The 23,079-nt window shown below is 40.0% G+C and overlaps 1 protein-coding gene across 2 annotated transcripts; it reads left to right on the top strand.

The window, feature by feature from the left end:
* The first annotated feature begins 4,707 nt into the window (after window positions 1-4,707).
* Window positions 4,708-22,597, top strand: rev1 (REV1 DNA directed polymerase). Of its 2 annotated transcripts, XM_038289647.1 has the most exons (23): window positions 4,708-4,888; window positions 4,973-5,077; window positions 6,472-6,547; window positions 8,071-8,203; window positions 8,417-8,585; window positions 8,675-9,115; window positions 9,242-10,062; window positions 11,771-11,869; window positions 11,974-12,090; window positions 13,145-13,271; window positions 13,344-13,472; window positions 13,545-13,699; window positions 13,785-13,904; window positions 13,983-14,203; window positions 14,287-14,459; window positions 15,602-15,831; window positions 15,909-16,096; window positions 18,826-19,056; window positions 19,152-19,251; window positions 19,359-19,546; window positions 19,641-19,785; window positions 20,411-20,513; window positions 20,606-22,597. In XM_038289647.1, the coding sequence occupies exons 3-23, from the start codon at window positions 6,482-6,484 to the stop codon at window positions 20,715-20,717; spliced, it is 4,068 nt and encodes a 1,355-aa protein (XP_038145575.1). In that variant the 5' UTR covers window positions 4,708-4,888; window positions 4,973-5,077; window positions 6,472-6,481; the 3' UTR covers window positions 20,718-22,597. The 2 variants fall into 2 exon arrangements, with proteins under 2 accessions (XP_038145575.1, XP_038145576.1); XM_038289648.1 differs by having other exon boundaries at window positions 4,708-5,077; window positions 19,362-19,546.
* The last annotated feature ends 482 nt before the right edge of the window (window positions 22,598-23,079 follow it).

Raw genomic sequence — 23,079 nt, 5'->3', positions numbered from 1 at the left:
TGTAATGAGGACATTGAAAGTAACGGGTCAAATCCCTGTTTTATAAAAATCTTACTGCTAAAATAAAGCTTTTAAAACTTTAACAAGAAATTCTTTTTATTCACACATATTTAGTAAAATATAAATTGTTTTGATAGTCATCTAAAAAAACATTTGTTTTATTCAGCACAGGAGCTCAATTTTTGAAAACCTTATTTATGCAATAAAGGAGTAGAATTCAAACACCAGTTAGCCATGTACAAGACATGAGGAGACGACACAAAAACACTAATTAAAATAAACAAGAACACTGATGGGCGGGGGGTCGAGTCTAACTAGATTAAAAACATAAACTTAAAAAAACTTTTATTGTTGTTTTGTATACAAAACGAAATCTCTCAGACAGTGAATGGACATTTCCATTCCATAAGGTGCAGCAGTGATCAAATGTAAACAGTGTGGGAGAGAAGACATGGTGCAAAAAAAAAACGCATTGATATGGAAGTTCAGAGCATTAATAGACATGCTGTAAATATGCAGTATTTTTGGTTAGGTGTTATCAGTGTGATAACATGATTTAGAGTTTTTTCAACAGTTCAGATTTCTGATGGCTGTGGGCAAGAAGCGGTTGCAGAATCAGCTGGACTTGCATCGGATGCTGCAAAGCCTCTTCCTAGAGGGCAGCAGGGAGGACAGTCCATGGTGGGGGTCTGAGGGGTTGTTGATGATGTTATGGGCTCAGGTCACACAGCGCTGGGATGAAATGTCTTTTACAGAGGGAAGAGGAGCCTTGATAATGATGAGCCCTGATGATCTTCTCTGTTGTTCTCACCACTCTTCTCATTTTCTACCAGTCTGAGGCGCTGCAGCCTCCACACCACACAGTGAGTCAGCTGGTCAGAACGCTCTCTATGGTGCTTCTGTAGAAGGTGGTGAGGATGGGTGGGTCCAGGTGGGCTCTCCTCATCCTCCGCAGAAAGTACATGCGCTTTTGTGTCCTTTTGACTAGTGAGGAGGTGTTTACAGTCCAGGTGAGGGTGTCTGTGATGTGCATCCCCAGGAATTTGGTGCTGACTGTTGGCCACCTCTGCAGCTGAGCTGTTGATGATCTCCTTCATCTTCTCTGCGTTCAGGATCAATATCACAATGCTAGGAGAGAGAAAATGAAATAAAGGCATAAAAAAATAATTCAGCCATTTCATATTTTCCTTATACTTTTTATTGAACATCTTTGTTTATAGGTGTTGATGCTCGGTATGTTTTTCAGTGTAATCCTGTTTCTCTGACTGTGACTATCTGTACGTGCTCTCTTTCATCATCTGACAGTTGGCTTGGAGCTCGTTTGCCTAGCTGTGTGTTTCTAGATGGGACCACCTGTGGATCTGGTTGACAGTTGCCTTTTGTATCTCTGTTTCTGCTTCTGTCTCCTTGAACCCCAGTTGGCCGCTCAAACTGAGCCTGGTTTTGCTGGAGATTTCTTCTTGTTAAAAGGGAGTTTTTCCTCTCCACTTTCACTACAAGCAAGCTTGGTGTAAGGGATTGCCTTTGAGTCAATGCTATCAGCTGGTTTTCCTTAGATAGAAAACTTTGAACATATCTGACTGTATGATCTGGTTGAATTGTCTCTGTAAAGTGCCTTGAGAGGTCAAGTGTATTGAACTGGCACTATATAAATAAACTGAATTGAATTGTTTTGATAGTGAATGATGTAAAAATAATTTGAAAATATTTAAAAAAGGTGTGACTACTTTCAGCAAATAATATTTGAAAATCTAAATCACCAACGTAGGCTATCAATATTTAATTATTGAGACAATTACAATTTTGAAAAATTATAAAGCGTGATAAACAATTGTGCTAGTAAGACTAGAATACTTTAGAAGATAAACGTAGGACATACAGGTATTTTGTTTACACTGTAATTAAAAAAAAAAATTTTAAATTCAAAATTTTATATCTTTAATATCATTGAATTATGGAAAATGGTGTGGAAGCAGTCAAAAGTTTCCCTGTTCTTTACTTTATTAATCTGCCTTTAACTGGTTTAACTGCACTTTATCGAGCTGTTAAGATGAATCGCTAGCACATCATTTTACATGCCACTCTAGTTCTATTAGGTTTTAGTTTCAACATCTTGTCTTAACTGGAAAAGAAATATGAGAGTAGGAAGGTGTATATCATTATTAAATGCAATATGTTCATTTTGCTCCAGTAAAAACAAGTAGGATGCTTTCTATCCATACTTCCTTTAGCATAGGGAGCTCCTGACATAAGGTATACTGTTTTCCATTTCCAATATACATTTATATGGTGCTAATTGTGTATTCATACTAACATTATAGAGCAACAGCCTAGACAATTAGAAAGACACAAATATCAGAAGCTTTCTTCTCAACATATAAAAAATTTAGTGCTGTTTTTTGTTCAAAATAAAAAAAATAACTTTTTTCCCTCTTTTAAAGTGACTTATCATCTTGTGTTTACATGGTAACAAAGTTTTTATCAATGCAAACATTTATGCTAAGCTGAGTAACAGTTACTAAAGGATTGCTTTTAATCTGGTAAGTAATCTTTTCGATTAATATATACATTTGACTAGAAAATACCATTAAATGCTTGTTAGTTGTAAAAAGTCAGTTACAAATCCATACATTATTATAATATGAATAATCACTGTGTGAAATGTCTGCAGCACCATTGATTCTAGCAACTCAGATGGACGCTTTTGTGGCAGGTGTTGTGCCGAGAAATACCTCCCTGGCTAGAGTGACCTCCCCTGTCGCGGGCGCGCGCATCACCCTAAACACTTACACAATGATGAGAAAACGGATTGAAATATGAACGAAACTAAACTTTTAAACGTATTCTTAGTCTTTTCATATTTCTTATGTATGAATGCCCTAAAACTGAAAGGGTAGTTGGACAGATACATTCAATTTGTATGGAGACACGTTTTAGTGGATCATGTTAGTGTAGCAATGCATTTTCCACTTTTGCATTCAACAGCTGTCTATATTATTTCTGACACTTTAATTCTTAAACTTAGAAACTGGGTCGGGCGAAAATTCCCGCCCCTGCCTATCCGTTATCCCATCAATGTGGAAGAGTTTAGGGCGATGCGCGCTCCCAAGACAGGGGTAGTATTTCTCGGCACAACACCTGTTAGGTACAATACAAAAAACTCAAAAAAAAAAAAAAAAAAAGACTGATGACAAACAGACAGCAACAAAATATCCAGCTGTACGATGATTGAAAGCAGATAGAATACATGCACAGACAAAGGTTGTATGGGTTAAATGTGTTTAACACAATTAACTAATATGCCAAATTCAGAAAACAATTCTTCGGCTGTCCACAGGGTGGCGGTAAAACACCGAGCGAAGCTGCAAAACAAGAAGCTGGCCTTCGTCAAACTGACGGACGAACGTCACAATCCCGGAAGTTAGGTTTATCCTGCCTTTTGGAAATAAATTACTTCTTACTTGACATTTTTAGTTGTTTTTTTTTAGTTTGTAAAAATTTGTAAAATATATTTGCCCCTAAGCTTTTACATCTACATAGTGTTCATTAAAACATGCAACTAAAATAGCAGAGAGAAAAAACAAGTGTTTATGGAGTCATTATAGAATAGATATTTTGTGTCTAGAACAGGGTCAGTTAGATTGAAGCTGTATTTAATGTCAATGATTAATTCTAATAAATAAATCTAACTGACCCTCTAAGCTTTTAATGGGTTTACAAATAGGATGAATAAACCATAGAATAATGAACGAATTAGCATTTATTGGAAAACAGGATGAATAAAATCAGTAAAATTAGAAATACTAGAACTAAACCTATGAATATTTTCTCATCCTGATCTTAAATTTGTATTTCTTCTATTACTTCTTAAAGGTGGGTAGCAACTATGCTTACACAACATTTGAAAAAAAAAAAAAGTACTTCTACCCTAATTTCCACACAACTGAGTAATTAAATAATAATAATAAAAAAACTCTGTAATAATCTTCATCAGCAACCCTCACACCTCCACCATGGACTTTTCTCCCTGCTGCCCTCTGGGAAGAGGCTTCGCAGCATTCGATGCAGAACCAGCAGATTCTGTAACAGCTTCTTCCCCACTGCCATCAGACAGCTGAACTGTTGAAAATTCTAATCAAGTCACAAATCGAGACTCTGCATTACACTGATAACACCATACTTGCACTACATGGTGAATCAAGTCAAGTCGAATGTTTTTTACTGCATTTTTTCACCATATGTAGTTGATTATTTTTGCACTGCTCTGAACTTTCTGTATGAGTGCCTTTTTGTATCATGTCTTCCCCAGACTGCACCGTATGAATGGAATATTTTTTTCTCTGCTAAGCTGCTGCTCACTGTCAGGAAGATGTATAAATCAAATTTCGTTTCGTATACACACTGTGTATAAAAAATTCTATCAAAAAAGTCAGAAAGTCAGAATACTGAGAAAAAAGTCAGAATTGTGAGAAAAAAGTGAGAATTATTAAAGTCAGAATTGTGAGAAAAAAAAGTCAGAATTCTGAGATTAAAGTCAGAATTGTAAGAAAAAAGTCTTACACTTTTTCTTACACTTTTTCCCCCCCTCATATTATACTGAAATAAAATTTAAAAATCAGTAATTTTTTTCAGTGGCCCTAATCCCCTTCCGTAAACAATAATTTTTTTTAAGTATGCTTTTATTTTGAAAAAGAAAACATACCGGAAGTGTAGCACCGCTCGCTTCCACGCTCTCAGAGAAAGAAAAGAGGTAAATGGATCAGGCGGTTGAAATGGAGAGCAAAAGGATTGGGAGGGTGACCAAAAATATTCGGGAGACATGGCGTGGCTGCGTGACACAATAGGAGGATCTTACCATACCAAGAACAGTACTTTTCCGAAGAACAAAGTAAAGGCCGCGGCTTCTAGCTGCCCGTTTAAAGGCTTTTCATTTCGTTTTTCTTTGCCATCTTACCTCGTTTAACCCAAACAGCAGCAGCAGCAGCAGAAGTGAGCAACCCGCAACGTTTCTCCTGCACGGCATCTGCAGAGAGAGAGAGGAGTCTGTGGCCAGCAGCCTGCTCTGACAGCTTGAAAGGTACAACAAATAAAGCAACAACAAACCAGTTCCCCCAGTTGGCGGTAGTTTGTTTACACCTTAACGCCGCGCTGAAGTTGGACAGCCGCTCTCTGATGATTGTTTTCAGCCTCGTTTCGCCCGCATTGTTCGCTTAGAGAGTACAGCGGAAATATTTCCAGCTGTTCTGATTGAAGTGACACGGTGCTGATCTGAAAGGCATTGATTCCTGCAGCTAGGCTAATGTTAGCAGCTGGATCTGTCAGTGGGAGAAACTCTGCCCAGACATGCCTCTGGGGGGCTAACGGCTCTCCCCTGGCCAGCCATAACATTTGCTCTGAAACCATATTAATGCATGAGATCAGAATACTGGTGGGGAAATTTAGAGTAAAATACAATAGAAAATCCCAGAATGGGGAAATTCTGGTCTTACAGCAGCAAACAGGTTATAGAAAAATATGGTCACATAAATGTGGACCTTAGAAGAGTGTATAAAAATAACATAATAGGGAAGAGATAAAAAATAAATAAATAAAATACTGTGCTGTAATGTGTTTTAACAATATAAATACTGTGCAGCTGGAGAATAAATAATAATACAGCAGTGGATATTTTTACAGTAATGGATATGTGAAAAATAGCAGCAACATCAAAGATGTGCAAAATGACAGCAGCATGTTATTTAACTGACTAATGTAGAAACTGCAAAAATCAGCATTATTGTAACAAATTATTGGGATTGTTGGGAGCAGTGATGGTTATAGTCTTACAGCTGCTGGGAGGAAGGATCTGTGATTATGCTCCCTGGTGCATTTAGGGTGCAGCAGTTTGTCACTGAATGAGCTTCCCAGTTCGGCAACAGCTTCATGCATGGGGTGGGACATGATATTATTATTACAGGTACAAGGCAACGAAATGCAGTTTAGGTCCAACCAGAAGTGCATTAGCAGCAAGTGCAGGATAAATAATGGTTCCATAAATACAGGACATGGGTTTCTACTTAATAAGTATAGAGATGAATGCCATTATAAACAGAATCTTATTAATAGATGAATATAATATATAGATAACTAGTGTTATGAACTCAATTTACAGCTGGATATGTACCGAATATAATATACAGGTGGATATTACTATAAAAAGGTTTTTACAGTTATGTACAATAGATGGGTTTTACTATAAAATGAATAAATAAAGTTCAGACAGAAGCTATCTAAATTAAAGTGCAATATATGGTGTAATATAATCCAGTACAGAGAAGGCGTTATTATTAAATGTCTGCAGATGTTAAGATTTGATAAGAATGTTTACATCTGCGGAATATCTTACTTTAGCTCTAGATAACTTTCTTTTTTTCACTTGCTGTTTTATTACTTTTTTTCCCCCTTACTGGAAAATTTGTCTTATGTTTACAGGAAGCTCAGCATGAGTCGAGATGGCTGGATGAAAAAGAGAGCCAATGCCAGCGATGACAATGGTTGGGAAGAGAGGGTGAGTACATCCAGCTGTGACGGCTTCACACAGAACCAAAAACATCCGTGGTGAAGTGAAAGTGGAGAAAATATATGTGTTCCACCTCTTTTGTGGAAATGTCATGAGGGAGGTTGGGTAATAGAACAATATCCCACTGTTTTTAAAAAATTGATAAAAAGGGAAGAAAGAACAAAGAAAAGATCCAAATGTTAGGGAGGATGATCTACCATAAAACAGCTATTATATGTGCACTCTAAAAATCTGTTCTATAATAAGGTGTTCCTTTCTGATCTTGTAAAGTTAGGTGGGACATAGTCCAAAATACTGCTTGCTTTAAAGGTAGAGTGGAGGATGTTCTTTTTCTGAGTGGATCATCAAAATAAGTGGTCCTCCTAACTGTCAATCATTCTGGTGATATGTTACCGTAAGTCCGTACTCGCCCCCATTTTCACTTACCGGTGGTGAGTGTGACATCGTGGAAAATTGCGAATCTTCTTTTGTAAAGCGAGCTTAGATGAGGGATGCAAACAGCAACTTTTAAACAGAGCGTACACAAAGGGAATAGGCTCATGCATGCTCTCATACGTGTTTAATAGCTGTTTTCCAATGATTGCAAAGTGCCTTGTTGCCATCTTTCGCTTCCTTAAAATGAAGCCAAACTTTAGATCACTTTACCTGATGGTGCACCATTTTTTTGTTTTTTTGTTTTGTTTTACTAGACTTATGCCTGGTCACGTTATACTAGATTACCGAATGCAGTGTGCGTAACTTGCGTAAAAAACGTGACGTAAGTTGTCCTGCCCGGCGCTAGGCTCTAGTGCTGCCTGGAACCGATAAGAGAACCATTAAGCGAGCTGCCAAACGGTGCTATGGAATTGGAACACACAGAACCGGTTCTTAACAGTTTTCGATTCCCATCTCTAACTGAATGTCAGTTCTGGGTATTGGAGTTGATCTTTAAAAGAAAAAAAAAATCTGAAAGCCTTTCACCTAAATCCCAATAAGATTGAAGTTTGTGGTCTTTAAGGAAGAAAGTGAAAGAGGTTGGATTACCTCTGCAATCCACTGTAACCTCTGAGCCTCTCTCATACATTTGATCTAACAGCCTAAGAACCTGAAGGATATACATGTTATTATCAGAACAACAGAAAAGAAATACTGCAGCAGATTTATCAGAACTGGTTGGACTTTTTTTTTAGTTATCATGGTAATTAAAAACAATCTGGGCATCAGAAGATTGGCCTGGCTGATACCCAGCCAGAATAAACCAATGAAATCCATGTACTATGGCTTGTTTATGTAAGGTCTCTCAGTGAACAGAGGGTGGGATTTCCATCTTGCAGTCCAGGTAAATTAATAAGCTAAAATGTTAATGAAGTTTACACCCAGTCTGTTGGAGATAATGCCCATACCTCTGTAATTGTTTTGCTCTTATCAGTCACAGAAAAATGAATTTTGAATTAGACACATTTGTGTCTATATTTCTCTTGGATTTCTAACTGTCCCTTGCTGGATTTTCATTGCTGAATGTCTTGATGCAGGGCGGCTACATGGCTGCCAAGGTTTCTAAGCTGGACGAGCAGTTCAAACTCAATGCCACCAGAGAAAAGCTGAAGGAGGGAACAAGCTCCAGCATCTTCAGTGGGGTGGCTATTTATGTCAATGGATACACAGGTAACACAACATGCAAATGCTTTGTTTGTACCTTTTATATAGTCAATTCACCCCTTTACCACTTTTATTGGCTTTTTATTTCATCTCAATTTGCCGCTTTAACCAAACTCACTTTTTTTTTCATTGGTGAACAAACTACTTTCTACCCATGTTTCCTAAACCTAAAGAATTTGGACTGAATCAAAAGTCTTCCTGTCTTATTTATTCCATCAGATCCAAGTGCAGATGAGCTCCGCAGGCTAATGATGCTGCATGGGGGTCAGTTTCATGTCTATTACTCACGCTCAAAAACCACACACATCATCGCTAGCAACCTGCCCAACTGCAAAATTCAGGAGCTCCGAGGGGAGAAGGTCATCAGGCCGGAGTGGATCACTGACAGGTGTGTTTAGTACAAGATAAAATTGTTTTTATTTTCAAAGTCAATGAAATATAAGCTAAAAATCTCTACATGTCATTTGGTTAATCCAGCATTAAGGCCGGCCGTCTCCTGCCTTACTTGAAGTACCAGTTGTATGCTAAACAGAAGAACACGCTCTTCCCCGGCGTTGTTCTGCGCCATGCCTCAGAGATGTCAGAACCGAGCCACTGTCCCCTTCAGCCGAACATGCATCAAAAGCCCCTTTTGCCGGCGCACAACACTGAGCCCTCTGTCCCCCCCAGTGGGGGCTCCTCAAACAGCTCCTTTACTGTCCCCGGCTTTAACGATGCTGAGCCTCAGTCCATCCACCAGATCTCCAAAGCTAACCTGGATTACCGCCAGCAGGGTAATTTAAAATCCAGTCAGCTGGTTGCGGATTCCCTTCCTGTGAGCGGATCTTTACACCGGAACCACCTTTCCAACAAGGGTCACATAAAGCATCCGCACAAGTCTCCCAGCTCTGCTCACATGCATGGAGAAGACTTAAAAGTGTGAGCCTTTTTAATAAAAATCTCAGCTGGATGCATATTTCATTTCTTACTGTTAAATTATTATGTGATGTTTAATAACAAATATTTAAATTTGCCTTTTTTTTTTTTTTTTTTTTTGAACCGCAGGAACGGAGTTCCACAGACCTCACTGGAAACCTCGAGCCATTCTAACATGAAGGAAATGCAAGAGCGTGGCGATCCATGTCCTTACGGGGCCTCAGTTGTCGCGGAGGAAGCCCCGTTGACCAATGGACACGCTCATCATTTCAACGGTGCCTTAAAGCCAAAGGACTTGTTCCCTGTTGCAAATCCATCCTCCTCTGTCAGGGACGAGTCCACATGTAGAGCGAAGAGTCCAACAGAGAAACCTCAGAGTCCTACAGTGCAGTCACATACCAAACCTGATCCATACGAGTTCCCCCCCAGCCCTCCAAAGCAATCAGACTCACTTCCTGTCCTTTCGGAGCTATCCAGCTCACATCAACAAGGCTCTTATGGATCTAAACCTTTGTTATCCTCTCACAAGGCTTTAAAAGCCAGTAAACCCCACCCCCCTCTGAAATGTCTCCAACCTCCCTCTCAGGTTGAGTCCATTTCTGAGCCGACTCCTCAAACTCCTGCATCCCGTTCTCATTCACACTCTGCAGTTAGACTGAATGGTAGTCACCACAAAGTTTTTCCGTCTGACCCCCAACCCCTTAACAATGTAACTGCGAAGCCCGATCCTTCAACCTCCACTTCTTCAGACCAGCTGCTGGATCAGACTGGCGGGCTGATTTCGGAGTTTTACTCTCATTCCCGTTTGCACCAGATCTCCACCTGGAGGATTGCTTTCTCCGAGTATGTCAACGAACTTCACAGCAAACGAAAAACGGAGGGGAGCCCGTCCTATTTTGGGAAAGAGCGACTGAGGAAATCTATGGGTCAGCGATCCACGCATGGACAAGGTAGGAAAGGAATTTATTTATATGCAGTTTTATCCTGTAAATGGATTCCTGTTGTTGGGGCCATTTCTGTGTTCTTTCTCACTGTGAATGCATGTGTGAATGCACACGCTGCATTAGGGCTGGGCGATAATTCAATAACGATATATATCGATCGATAGACGTGTGGCGCAATAGAAAAAAAGAGGGTCGATAAAAGTTCGATAAAAAAGAAACGCAGTTTTCCTTCCTTCTCATTGTAGCCTAGCATGTAGGTTTATGCTAGTCGCTGCTTCCTCCCAACCAATCACAATCGCGGACCCAGGCACGCCGTCACCAAGCGCCGCCCTCTCAAACCACAACACAGAGCACATGAAGCTGTGCAGCAAGGAGAGGCGGAGGAAATTGTTCCAAAGAAGGGTTTTTGTAGTTCGGCAGTCTGGCAGTATTTCGGTCATGGCAAGTCGGACCAAAAACAAACCACAGTCATCTGGAAAATGTGTCAGGAACCAGTGAAAACCAGTCTGATAACGAAACCAACTTTTTTTTTTTTTTTTTTTTTTTTATATATCATCTCAGCCGCTCACACCCGCAGGAGTACGAGCTGTGTAGGCCCCGACGCGGCTCTCCTCCGAGGAATCTTCGGAAAAAATATATATATTTTCAGTTCTGGGCAGTTTCCCACGTAGTTCTAACAATTGAGATAAAAATGCTGAGGGGCCAGAAACTTCAAAGTAATAACTCAGGTTAAAGCAGGAAACGGGGGCGGCGGTGGGGGGGCATTTATTTATTTGTTATATTTATTTTGGTCACTTTTCTGGTCACTTTAGTTTATTCTTTGTCAGTATTTAATAACATAACTCAGGTCTTTTAAGTTATTTTTCTTTAAAACAATTGTTATGGTTAAAAAAGTTGATAAATAAAGATTTAATTAGAAGTCTGTGTTTGTGTTTTTTATTAAAATTAAATCATTTAGCAATATTATAAAAAATCCAGGCAGAGCTGCACATAAAATATGGTTTCAAATCTTTTCAATAATTATCGATATCGATCAATATCCTTTTTTGTTTATCGATAAGCTTTTTTTCTATATCGCCCAGCCCTACGCTGCATTCCTATTCCATGCAAAATCGGGATTAATCAATGAGCGCAACATTCAAGATTGACAGGAGCTGAACAAACTCTGCCTGACTTTACAAACAGCTCACAGTCTGTGAACGTCTCTGCTGTGGATTTTAAGACTCCTTTGACTTGATCCAACACCAATGTCTTTTATTTCCTTTTTTATGTTTAAGAAAACAATCATAAGTGTTGAGTTCAGTTTCCCTGAGTCAGGATACCTGTGAGAGGTTTGTAGCTGAGGATATTATATTTTCTTACCCTGTTATAACTTATCTATCTCCTATCAGTCAGCCAGGTTTATTTTTTACACCTGATGTTTGTTGACTAACTTTCTGAAGAAAATCTCGAGGCTGTGGAAAACAGCTGGATTTATAATTAGTTAAAATTAAACTCAGGGGGTCTGTTGTTAATATTTAACTGATTTTTAAAGGTCATTTTTCAAATTGGATTTTATTTAGCGTTAGAGTAAAGAAGGTGAATCACAAATGCTTACAGCATTTTGACATATATAGATATATAACTCTTAGGGAAAACCACTTCAGTTATGTGCTTTTAGCAGAACATCTTCCAAAAAATAACTCTTTTATTTTTTGATTTGTTTTTTAATCAGGCACATCAGTAGCAGCCAGTGTAAAATCGTGTATCTTCCACGTTGACATGGACTGCTTTTTTGTGTCTGTGGGGATCCGACATAGACCAGAACTTAAAGGCAAGTTGATTTTTTTTATATATAGATGTACACTGGGACAAATGAAAAGCAGAGATCTGTAATTTGGTTCCAGTTTAGATTTAGATTTCTGTTAATCTGTGCAGGGAAGCCTGTCGCTGTTACCAGTAACCGTGGACTGGGCAAAGTCCCGGTCAGACCCGGAGCTAACCACCAAGTGGAGCTGCAGTACTACCAGAGGAAACACACTCATCCTCAGCCAGGTGAGATAACATCAAGGCTGTTTAATCAGAGAACCCAGAGGTGGTACAGATGTGGACAAAATCGCTGTGATGCTTGGAGCTCAAAGACACAATGCTTAATATCTGCAGTACTTTGGTCTGTTCGCCTCCCAGGATATGGACTGGGGAGGTAATGCAACCACAGGTTCATCACATGGCTACCTTGGAAAGACCTAAGCCCCATTTATACTACTTTTTTGAAACCGTGCCGAGATTGGTCCGAGTACGGTAACTGAGATAACTGTTGTTGATGCCACGCAAAACTGAACCAGACCATGCCAAACACAACCGAACCGTGCCAAACTGGTACTAGTTCATCAGTAGGGCGCGGCCCAGTTCAGTTCTGGCATGGTTCTTGGATAACAAAGAGCGCATGAGCAGACCACGTCATCCTCTTACAGTCAGCCTCTGTAATCATGAAATTTCAGAAATCGTTAAAAATGCTAGCTTCACCGCCGTCCCACACCATTCCCAGTGATGATTCTACTTAGCTGTGTGATGAACATCAACATCTGTCTTTGTTTCCTGTGTCTGTAAGCCCTGAGTAGACTCGTTTGTCGTATCTACTTTCCAAAAGCCAACTGTCAAGTAAATTCACCAAAGGCTGCCTTCTTCCCCTGACTCTCTGCAAACAACGAAATATCATAATTATAATCAAGCTTCCTGAATGTTACAGGCACTGCCATGTTGATTTGCTTGTTTACCTCTGGAGAGCTGTAGTACTGTAGATCGTCACTAGGAGGCAAGGAACAGTGCTAGCATTGTGTGTAAACGATCATATGGAACTGGGCTTGGCGCGGTTAACTGATCCAAGATTGGTCCAAACTCGGCACGGATCGGTTTCAGAGGGTGTTGTAAATGGGGTTTTAGAATCCAAATCCAAAATGTCTTCCTTACTATTCTCCCAATTTATCACATTAGTTATGATTGACTTTATGGAGGAAGTCTAGAAATTGCTTCAGAAGTGATTAAAAAATGACTAAAGCCAGGCTACGTCCAATTAAGACGTAACAGACTCCATCATTGCTTTTATCAGAGACAGCGGATGATGATCTGTCCGTAACTCCATCACAAGACACCCCCAACTCCTATGGCAACGGCGTGGACCAGGACGCTGCTGCTCTGTCCATGGCAGAGATTGCATCTTGTAGTTACGAGGCCAGGTGAGATATCATCATGATTACCACTCTCCTGTACTGACAGAAATGTAAGGGAATCTGGTTTGCTTTTTACAGGCAGGCAGGCGTTCGGAACGGGATGTTTTTTGGCAAAGCTAAACAGCTTTGCCCTTCGCTTCAGTCCGTCCCGTATGATTTCGATGCCTACAAAGAGGTGGCTCTAAACTTGTACGAGATCCTGGCCAGGTGAGAACCTCAGATCTCACTTGCATTAGAAATTTTGTACAGGTAATGTTGACCTTCATGTGTTCCTTCCAGTTACACCTGTGACATCGAGGCTCTCAGCTGTGATGAAGCGCTCATAGATGCTTCTTCTCTGCTTGCGGAGGTTGGCGTCAGCCCTGATGATTTGGCCAAAGCCATCAGAGCGGATATTGAGGAGAAAACAGGGTGCTGTGCTTCAGTGGGAATGGGTACGCCCCGGGATTCCTCACAGCGTAAAATAATTGAAGGTGGCATTGATGTATAAATCATTCAGTCTGACTTCATTCTGTTCAGGTTCCAACATTCTTTTGGCCCGACTCGCCACCCGCAAGGCCAAGCCGAACGGGCAGTACTTCCTCAGGTCTGAAGAAGTGGATGATTTTATCAGGGAGCTGCCGGTGACCAGTTTACCAGGTGGATGCACTGCACTACATGCTGGTCTGCCAGAATACTCACTGATCAACGTTTAACCGATCGGTTTTATTTTCCCAGGTGTTGGCCACGTTATGGCCAAAAAACTTGCTGTCATGGGGGTGAAGTCATGTGGGGACCTCCAGCAAGTGCCTCTATCGCAGCTGCAGAAGAAGTTCGGACCTCGTACGGGACAAACCCTGTTTCGATTCTGCAGGGGTTTAGATGACCGACCCGTCCGTTTTGAAAAAGAAAGAAAATCTGTTTCTGCCGACATGAACTACAATATCCGCTTTACCACGGTTAGACCTGCGAGCTTTTATCCTCACATGTGTCTGTCCAGAAGATGCTTGATTTCTGTTCCTGCTGCCTTCAAACTCTCCAGGTCGACGAGGCAGAGTGTTTCCTGACTAATCTCTCGATGGAGGTGCAGCGGCGTCTGAAAGAGGCAGGCCTGCGAGGTCGTAGAGTTACTCTTAAGGTCATGGTTCGCAAGGTGGGAGCGCCTCTGGAGCCGGCAAAATACGGCGGTCATGGCATCTGTGATAATCTAGCCAAGTAAGGATCAGTGTCATCTGCTCCTCGCAGAAGTATTAACACCCTCTGAAGAGTCACACGTTTTATTATTACAGCTAAAAACTTCAATGTTGTTTGCTAGTGCATAATCGACAACATAATATAACATACTATAACTATACAATATAACTTAATCGACGACAGTCTTGTGTGCATCATAATATTAACATACAGGATATGGAATCCTATTAAATGATTTTATTTGGGTGGAAATAATTATATGGATTATAAATCATTAAGTAATTTTATCATTAAGTGGAATATAGAGACTCCAAGGCATTTCCTTTGCTTAGAAAATATCCCACTCAGAGCAGTAATTAAACCAAAACTGTACATTTTAGTATAAAAAGCGTTTGTTGTCTGTAAAAATGCTCCATCTGGAACTTATGGGACCGTTTAAGCTTCAACTGGTTAAAAAAAGGTCTATAATGCATCTTTTCCATTAGGAAACTACTTAATAAATTAGCTAAATAATTTGACCCATCCACACTTTGTATCACCACTGGAATCAGATCTAATATATAATTCTGTCAATCCTTTAGTTAGTACTACAGCTTGTAAATAGGCTGCTGAGATGTACTTTTATGCTATTTCTATCTTTCCTCTCATCAATTAAAAGGATATGAGGAGCAGAGAGATCTCACAGAGAAGCAAGAACACTCAAACCTGGCTGTGTGGTTTAACTTATTGCAGACCATAGATCAGGACTGTCAGAATAAAGTCCTGGAGGTTCGGTGTCCTGCACCTTTTAGATGCGCCTCTGCTGTAACACACATGAATCAAGTAATTGCGTCCTATGCAGGACTCTGCAGAACCTAATAAGCCATTTGATGCAGGTGTGTTGGGCCAGGGAGATGCAACTAACGGTTGCAGGATACCTGCCATAGACTATTTTAAGGCAGTTTTAATTTGCCTCCACATCAGTTCTTTGCCATTTTCAAAATAGTTTTATCTACAGGACATTTCACAGGTGCAAATTATTAAATGTTTATTATAATCAGTAAAAATGAAAGAAAAAGTCAGCTTATATTTGTGCTTGTAACGGGTTGATGTACCCCGAACCTCAGCTTAAAGATTAAACGTTCATAGGAAGGTAAAAGGCGTTCCCTCCTTATTTGTTTTAGGACGGTGATGCTGGCTCAGTCCACCGACAGCGGGCAGCTCATCGCCTCTGCTGTCATCAAGCTGCTACATGCCATGAAGCTGCAGGTCCAAGACCTGAGAGGTGTCGGCATTCAGGTTCAACAGCTGGAGGGAAATCAACTCCAAGGACAGGACTGCCGGGCTCCACGGACACGCTCCATCAAAGACATGCTTCTAGGCCAGGGATTAAATGCCCAAACTAATAATAAAGGTCAGATTTTTTTTACCTTTCTGGCCGTTTTTTTTTTCCATCTATACTCCTGACATATATTTTGGTACGTGTTACAGCTGCAGCAGGCACTCCTTCTGAACAGACCTCAGCAACACCCGTCCACTCAAGTAGATCATCCCCGCATCCTTTGACGCCTGGCGAGCCAGTCCCTGGGACAAGCAAGGACACACCAGTCTGCAAACAAACGCCGAAACATCCCAGGACCCGCCTCAACTTCAGCATAGAAATCCCTTCCCCCTCCCAGGTAAAGCATGGATCTCTGACATCAAGAGGGAGATGTTGAAAACCCACTGCTTTATTGTATCAAGATATTAGGACAAAAATTATCTAATTATTTTTATTTAAATTCAAAAAAACACCAGGAGTTCCACCTGGTATAAAAACTAGCAGATTATTATTATATTAATGCCATTTATAGAATACATATATTAGGACTTTAATACATGGAATCATGCTTAAAATATGAATCTAATATATGTAGGGTGACTACACAGAGGGACTACCAAAAGGCAGGTTCTGGCAATGCTGCCTTTTAGTTAAAACAAAGTAAAACTGCACTTCAGACAGTCAAGCTTCATTGAGCTGGGAAGTTTTATTTTGTTTTCGGGGGCAGAGGTGAAAGCACCGGATGGCTGCTTCTATGCTAAATGCTCGATCACATGCGTTTTGTCGTATTATTTTGGTTCATTGGTTGTGAGATCAATACAGAATGCAGTTTACTTTGTACTCTGATCAGCATACAGGTGCTGGTCATAAAATTAGAATATCATGAAAAAGTAGATTGATTTCAGTAATTCCATTTAAAAAGTGAAACTTGTATATTATATTCATACATTACATACAAACTCATATATTTCAGATGTTTATTTTGTTTAATTTTGATGATTACAAATGACAACAAATGAAAATCTCAAATTCATCATATCAGAAAATTAGAATATTGTGAAAAGGTTCAAAATTGATGGCCCCTGGTGCCACACTCTAATCAGCTAATTAACTCAAACCACCTGCAAAAGCCTTTAAATGGTCTTTCAGTCTAGTTCTATAGGCTACACAATCATGGGGAAGACTGCTGACTTGACAGTTGTCCAAAAGACGACCATCGACACCTTGCACAAGGAGGGCAAGACACAAAAGGTCATCGCTAAAGAGGCTGGCTGTTCACAGAGCTCAGTGTCCAAGCACATTAATAGAGAGGCGAAGGGAAGGAAAAGATGTGGTCGAAAAAAGTGTACAAGCAAGAGAGATAACCGCACCCTGGAGAGGATTGTGAAACAAAACCCATTCAAAAATGTGGGGGAGATTCACAAAGAGTGGACTGCAGCTGGAGTGAGTGCTTCAAGAACCACCACACACAGACGTATGAAAGACATGGGTTTCTGCTGTCGCATTCCTTGTGTCAAGCCACTCTTGAACCACAGACAGCGTCAGAAGCGTCTTGCCTGGGCTAAAGAGAAACAGGACTGGACTGCTGGTGAGTGGTCCAAAGTCATGTTCTCTGATGAAAGTAAATTTTGCATTTCCTTTGGAAATCAAGGTCCCAGAGTCTGGAGGAAAAGAAGAGAGGCACTTCATCCACGTTGCTTGAAGTCCAGTGTAAAGTTTCCACAGTCAGTGATGGTTTGGGGTGCCATGTCATCTGCTGGTGTTGGTCCATTGTGTTTTCTGAGGTCCAGGGTCAACGCAGCCACATACCAGGAAGTTTTAGAGCACTTCATGCTTCCTGCAGCTGACCAACTTTTTGGAGATGCAGATTTCATTTTCCAACAGGACTTGGCACCTGCACACAGTGCCAAAGCTACCAGTACCTGGTTGAAGGACCATGGTATCCCTGTTCTTAATTGGCCAGCAAACTCTCCTGACCTTAACCCCATAGAAAATCTATGGGGTATTGTGAAGAAGAAGATGCAATACACCAGACCCAACAATTCAGAAGAGCTAAAAGCCACTATTAGAGCAACCTGGGCTATCATAACACCTGAGCAGTGCCACAGACTGATCGACTCCATGCCACGCCGCATTGCTGCAGTAATACAGGCCAAAGGAGGCCCAACTAAATACTGAGTGCTGTACATGCTCATACTTTTCATGTTCATACTTTTCAGTTGGCCAACATTTCTATAAATCCTTTGTTTTTATTGGTCTTCAGTAATATTCTAATTTTCTGATATGATGAATTTGAGATTTTCATTTGTTGTCATTTGTAATCATCAAAATTAAACAAAATAAACATCTGAAATATATGAGTTTGTATGTAATGTATGAATATAATATACGAGTTTCACTTTTTAAATGGAATTACTGAAATCAATCTACTTTTTCATGATATTCTAATTTTATGACCAGCACCTGTATATCTGTTCAAGGCCCAGCCCCTTAAAGGTATAGTGGAGGATGTTCTTTTTCCAAATGGATCATCAAAATATGTAGTCCTCCTAATTTTTAATCATTCTGGTGATATGTTTTGCATAAAGCTGTCCTACGTCCCCATTTTCACTTATAGGTGGAGAGTCTGACATAGTGGAAAAATTGCTAATCGTCTTTTGAAAAGTACGCTTATTTAAGCGATGCAAACAGCAACTTTTAAACAGATCGTGCACGAGGAGAAATGGGCTCTTTCACACGTTTAATGGGTGTGCCCTCTAGAGAGCGGGCACAGGGTTGTGCATGTGCATTTTTTTTTTACAGCGGCAAAGGCGGGTCTTTTCAAAAATTCGCAGAAATCCTCCACTATAACTTTTAAACAGGCTTCTTTTAGCCCCACCCCTAAATTTTGCGTGTTCCTGTGAGAGTAGTGGAGAGTCTTTGCACTTGGAAATAATTGACATAATGGGTATATGTTTTCATTAATTTATTGTTATACTTTATAAGCTGCTTATTTAAATATTTAAGAATTTAACTTTATTCTTCTTATAGGTTTTGATTTCAGTTGGCCTGTATTTGATTGAATTTTGTTTCTGGATCCTTTCCAAGGTGGATCGTTCTGTCCTGGAGGCCCTACCAGCCGAGCTGAGGTTGCAGGTGGAGCAGTCGTGGACTAAGACAGACGAGAGACCTAATCACTGCGTTTCACCTGATCTGCAGCTTCCCTCTCCTAACCCCTGTCCTGCCCTAAATGCCCCCCCTCCTGGAACACTGGTGCTGCAGTTTCCAAACCAACCGGACACTCTGGGAATTGTACTGGAACTGCCAAACTTCTCACAGGTTGAAAAGCAGATGTTGGGAAATAGCTTATTGGGTTTGTCCAGCAGTTTTTCTTTTTTAACTCACAGACACTCCGCTTGTTTAACTAAATGCAGGTTGATCCGGATGTATTTGCTGCCCTTCCCAAAGAACTACAGGATGAACTGAAGTCTGCCTACAGCCGTGCTAACAATATCCAACCCCAGGCGAAAACGGGTGAGTTAACCCTCGGTTTGCCTTCTGCCTCCAGCACACAGCTGTTGTTCCTTCATGAAGAGTGTTGTTTTTATTTATTTTTGTGTCACCTTTTGGCCGGTCTGCAGCAGAGCAGAAAAACCCTCTGTTGCAGCTTAAACCAGCGGTTGTAGGAGCTGCCGTCGGGCGGGTGAAGCGGCGCTACAAGAGAAAGAACGGAGTGAGTCCCGTTAAAAAAGTGACTTCCCCGTTAAAGAGGAGACAGGTGATGAACAGTCCAGCCAAAAACATACTGCCCATGAAACCACAAGAACCTGTGAGTGGACCAAAGGTTACAGATATTTCTATTTCTATGTAATCATTGTTTCAAACTAACTCTCCTTGCTTTCACTTCTTTTCTCCTCCTTCAGGCTAAAATTAACCCCTCTGCTGCCGAGCAAAATGTCTTGGTGTCTGTGACGAAGTCAGTCCCTCGTCCTGTTCCGACGTTGGCTGGAGCTTGTGATCTGAGGGACATTAAAACACTCCTACGGGAATGGGTCACCACCATAACAGGTTATTACTACTGTCGTATTCCTACACATCTTGTAATTTAACAATCCAAATCCACATAGTCCTTATATATCCTCATTAGGGATATTACATGACCGATCAACGCATAATCCTGAAGAGAAAAGGAAACAGTATGTGGTTCCGGTTGTGTTTGACAAACAGAAATCTGAAGATTTCAGCATGCATCGGCTTGTCTAAACTAGAACCAGCTTAGGCTGCAGTTACAGTTTAAATTCTCTTTGAGTTGGGCTGTCTGCCTGTGTGCTTCTAGAGGTTTTAGAGGTTTTGTTGTTTTTTTCCATTTCCGGATTCTCAATTGCGTTTAGGTCTACACTTGGACTAGATCATTTTTGAAACAGTTTTTTGACTGTTTTGCGACCTTTACTCTGACTCTGTTAATAGTTTATACAAAAATGTGTTTATTTTAAAATTTAAGACAAGGTTCAAGACAGAGGTCACACATTAGCTTCCATGTATTCTTTTATGAAGCGATATAGCATTGAGCACTTAGATTTTACAATTATATTTTAGATTTCAGCTTTTTTGTTCTGATTTATGTCAATAGTTTTGTTTTTTACTATAGTGATACACAACCGGTTAAATTTTAAAATGTCTGTTGTGGGGTTAGAACCGATGGAGGAGGACATCCTGCAGGTAGTGAAGTACTGCACTGATCTGATTGAAGATAAAGATCTGGAGAAGTTGGATTTGATCATCAAATACATGAAAAGGTCAGGACTGCATATATGAACACTTTTCCAGAGCCTAGCTCTCTCTTATCGCCTTCTCTCATGTGGCTTACCGTTTTGTCCTTCTCCCTCAGGCTCATGCAGCAGTCGGTGGAGTCAGTTTGGAGCATGGCGTTCGACTTCATCTTGGACAACATCCAGGTGGTTGTGCATCAGGCTTATGGTAGCATCTTAAAGATCACATGAACACAAGAAGACAGAAGTTCCTCTGTTCTACCATGATCTAACATGTACCAAACGAATCATGACATCTGAATGATTATTTTATGTTTTTCTGGCTTTTTCTCTAACATCTTTCTGTTCCATCAGTGGCTAACAAAAATATTAGCAGAAAAACAAAGAGCCATTATTGTATTTTTTTAAGTTTGTACAGTATGTTACTATTTGTACATATTTTTTACTTTTTTCAATGTTGGAGCAGCTTAAACTGAAGGGCAAAATGTTCTCGCCGTCTACTGGGAGTAGATTAAGATGCTGATAATCCTCACAGCTTTGTTGGTAACGTTTGTTTCTACTTATGTTTAGCACTGCGTTTGATTTGTCTCAAGTTTGATCAGGTCATGATGTCATACCCAAGTTGAGCCTGTTGTGATTGTAGGACGGTAAACCAATGAGATTACACTGTTGAAGTGCTTTAATTGTTACAAGCCTATCGCAGCTGCTTTGTTTCAATTCATGGATGCAACTCTGGAGGAACAAGCATGAGAATGGAGGTTCCAATTTGTGTCAACAGTTAAAAGTGAGAATCCTTCTCAGAAGTACAAAAAAAGGTTATTCTTGCAACTTTAACAATGTTTTATACGTCTGGCAGCCATATTTGATACTGGACATGGAATGGCTCAGGGATCTCTAGCTTTCCCAGTCGGCATTCTGAATTCAATGTGTGTTCTTTAATTTTTTTTTTCTCACTAGGGACTCCTGAAATTCTGACTTTGAAGAACAAATCGAACGCAGCACACTTCTGTTTACTTAATTTGTTGTGTTTTTTCCTACATACCTGTTCCAACCCAGCAATGCAACATTCAAAGATCCTTTTTATCCTGTTTCATTTTCAGCAAAGCAGTTTACTTAGCGTACAGGTACTAGTGTTTAATAAAAGGCTTATCATGTCTAAACAAAAAAAAACACCAAACTCTTGGATCACTTTTAGATTCTGTTAACCTCGTAGCACTCCTCCTACTTTTCTGTGGAGAAAAAACTCGTAACTGCTGCACTCTGTGATATTTGTCTGTTTTTAGGTTAAAAAAAAAAAGTGCCAAATCTTGTTATAAAGTGTAGATAATGTTTTGAAAGACCTTTGTCAAATGTTTTAAACAAAATGTAAGTGGAGGGATTGCCTCTTGTATTGTTTACCAGTAGTGAATTCTTAGTAACAGTCTTTAAATTGTAACTCTCAAGTCTAAATGCTCATAAGTGTTTCAGCATAGAAATCTTTGGATTCTGTGTAGCACTCTAATTTGGTAGGACATCATGTTTAATGGCAATCGGTTAGCCTATGCATTTCTGTTCTTCTTTTTCTTTTCTTTTTTTTCAACAAATGAGAGATTTGCTGACTTTTTTTAACATTTATTTTGGGATAATCCTTTTAAAAATAGTTTTCATTTGGTTCTGAATCTGTTGAATAATGCTGGATTTGCATAGATTCAGGTGACCCATCTTTTGTAATTCACTACAACACTTGTATGGCACATGACTTCACTTCTGTATATATGTTCTGAATTGAACTTGTATGAGCGATCATTGAAAGCACTCGTCAGACACAGCTAACAACTTCTGATCTCCTCACAGAAGACGACAATGTAAGCTTTTTAAAAGTTTGCTTAAAGCAGTAACTCTATATGCAAACCAGATCGGTCTGAATGTAACCTGGAATGTGTGAGTTTTCATGTACTTTTAAGATGTTACTTCTCATCACCTTTCACTTGTTTCCTGAAAGAAATGGCCACAAGTAAAAACTGGCCGGCATTGGGTTCTCTAAACTGGCTTGTGCCTGAAGACCTGAAGCTGTGAATTTGTTTGTAAGTTTTCTAAACCTTGTTAATAAACTTAAACTTCTAATACCTTAACCTTTCTTTTCACTTATTAGAGGTTCCTGTGTGACATTGGAGGAAGAAAACCACAAATGGAAAAAAAAAAAATTCATAAAAGGTAGTCTTTTGTAGAAGGGGGTGCAGGAACAACTTTTAATAAGCCATAGGGGGCTTGCAACCTCAGCCATTAAATGTGGTATTAGCATCATGTGTGATTGTTTTCTTTAGCAGGAATGAGGAAGCTGGTGTATAGTGAAGGGGGATACAGTGAAAACCTCTTTAAAAAACCTTGTGGCAGAATAACAACTGTTAATCTGGTAGTCAGTTCAGTTTAAAGACCTGCTGATCATCAAACTTGTCTCCATTGTAATTTTATTGGAGGTTCAGGGTTCAGCTTGCACAAGGTCTCCTTTCCCCGATGTACATTAAGCCACACAGGATATAGCAGAGGTGGAGCCTTGACCCTACAGTGCAGCAATAGATAATGTAACAAAGTCACTTGGTTATCAATAAGTGAG

This window comes from Cyprinodon tularosa, unplaced genomic scaffold, assembly GCF_016077235.1.
Source record: "Cyprinodon tularosa strain WSP-4 unplaced genomic scaffold, ASM1607723v1 ctg270, whole genome shotgun sequence".
Taxonomy (NCBI): domain Eukaryota; kingdom Metazoa; phylum Chordata; class Actinopteri; order Cyprinodontiformes; family Cyprinodontidae; genus Cyprinodon; species Cyprinodon tularosa.
Note: the sequence above shows the minus strand (reverse complement) of the source record. Positions and strands in the feature narration are given on the sequence as shown.

Coding starts and splice junctions, on each gene's coding strand:
- rev1 (XM_038289647.1), top strand. CDS start 6,482: ATGAGTCGAGATGGCTGGATGAAAAAGAGAGCCAATGCCAGCGATGAC. Junction 6,548..8,070: donor ACAATGGTTGGGAAGAGAGG/GTGAGTACATCC, acceptor GTCTTGATGCAG/GGCGGCTACATGGCTGCCAA. Junction 12,091..13,144: donor ACACACTCATCCTCAGCCAG/GTGAGATAACAT, acceptor TGCTTTTATCAG/AGACAGCGGATGATGATCTG.